At 73.1% G+C, this 1,325-nt stretch overlaps 1 protein-coding gene across 1 annotated transcript in view; it reads right to left on the bottom strand.

The window, feature by feature from the left end:
• The window catches only part of TACC3 (transforming, acidic coiled-coil containing protein 3), a 2,084-nt gene extending 1,020 nt beyond the window's left edge, over positions 1 to 1,064 (bottom strand). The window contains exons 1-5 of the mRNA XM_004695654.2: positions 1,059 to 1,064; positions 903 to 979; positions 776 to 819; positions 446 to 606; positions 10 to 116 (exon numbers count right to left, since the gene is read on the bottom strand). Coding sequence (XP_004695711.2) covers positions 10 to 116; positions 446 to 606; positions 776 to 819; positions 903 to 907 — 317 coding nt within the window. The 5' untranslated portion in view covers positions 908 to 979; positions 1,059 to 1,064. The remainder of the gene's footprint in view (positions 1 to 9; positions 117 to 445; positions 607 to 775; positions 820 to 902; positions 980 to 1,058) is intronic.
• Between the last annotated feature and the right edge of the window lie 261 nt (positions 1,065 to 1,325).

The following is a 1,325-nucleotide window of genomic DNA, read 5'->3' as shown; positions in this document are numbered from 1 at the left end:
CCCACTCACAGCCTGAGCTTCTCCTCGGCGTGGGCCTTGAGCGCCTGGTAGCGCTGGGCCTCCTTCTCCACGCGCGCCATGTAGTCCTCCACACACTTCTTCAGGGACGCTTCGTTCTTTGGGGAGCGAGGACCGCTGACCCCGCCTGCCGGGGCCTGGCAGCCTCTCGCCCGCCGCAGGCCCCGCCCCCGGCCCCTCCTGCCGCCCTCCTGGTGCCGCAGCTCCCACTGGCCTCCGCCCCGTGACACGGAGCGTGTCCTGGCGTGGGTTACGGGCTCGGAGGCTGTGAGGCGCTGGGCCGGGTGGCCACGACGGGACTGGCCAGAACGGGCCAGATGCTGGGAACCCTGCCCACGGCGGCCGCCGCCTCGGCCCAGGGCCCGTTTCTAGGGTCCCCCGCCTCTCTCCCCACCAGGCCCCACAGCCGCGCGGGGCTGGGCCCTACCGCGCGGTAGCCTTCGATGGCCTCCTTCTGCGTCTCGAAGCGCTTGAACAGCTCGGAGAAGGACTTCTCCACGGCGCTCAGGTCTGCGGCCAGCTGCTCCTTCTCTCTGAGAACCTTCTGGATTTCGGCTTTGGAAATCTCCTTCTGTTTCTGAGCCTCCTCTTGAGCGAAGCGAGACGGGGGCTCTGCATTGGCGGGGCGTCGGGCGCCCCTGGCCTGGCAGGGGGTGGGGCGCCCGGGTGCTCCTCGGCGTGTGCCCCCTGGACACAGGCCCCGGGGACCCCCACCTGCTCCCAGCTCGGCCCGCGCCGCGTGGGGCTGCCCACTCACCCATGGCCTGGTACACGATGCCCTCAAAGCCGTCCATGATCTGCCTGTGGGACGGCAGGCGCTCACTGAGCCGCGGGCACACCCGCCAGCGGGCAGGGGCGGGCGCGGGGCGGGCGGGGGGCCTCACCCCATCTCCAGGTTCCGCGCGCGCAGCTGCTCACACTGGCCCTCCAGCAGGACGCGCTCCCTCTGCGCGGCCTCCACCTGCACAGGAAGCGGCGAGCTGTGACGCCCTCCCCCGCGCGGCCTGGAGCCGGCGCCCCGAGGGGTGCGGGGCCCTCACCGCGGCGTCCAGGTCCTTCTGGCTGTACTGCAGCAGGTCCACGATGGGCCCCAGGGCACACGCGGGCGGCAGAACTGGCACCTGTGGGCGACGGGGCCAGCTGGGCCTCGGGGTCCTCCCGCACTCGCGGGCCGTTGGCGGGAGCGGCCGGGGTGGGGAGGGCGGGGGACACTCACGGCGGCAGCGGGGGTCCCGGGGAAGTCCAGCTCCACCAGTGTGGCCTCCGGCGGGCGTACTGCAGCAGGTCCACGATGGGCCCCAGGGCAC

Source organism: Condylura cristata, unplaced genomic scaffold (genome assembly GCF_000260355.1).
Source record: "Condylura cristata isolate star-nosed mole 26May11 unplaced genomic scaffold, ConCri1.0 scaffold00086, whole genome shotgun sequence".
NCBI lineage: Eukaryota > Metazoa > Chordata > Mammalia > Eulipotyphla > Talpidae > Condylura > Condylura cristata.
The sequence above is the reverse complement of the archived record's forward strand: the minus strand, read 5'-3'. Positions and strand labels throughout refer to the sequence as shown.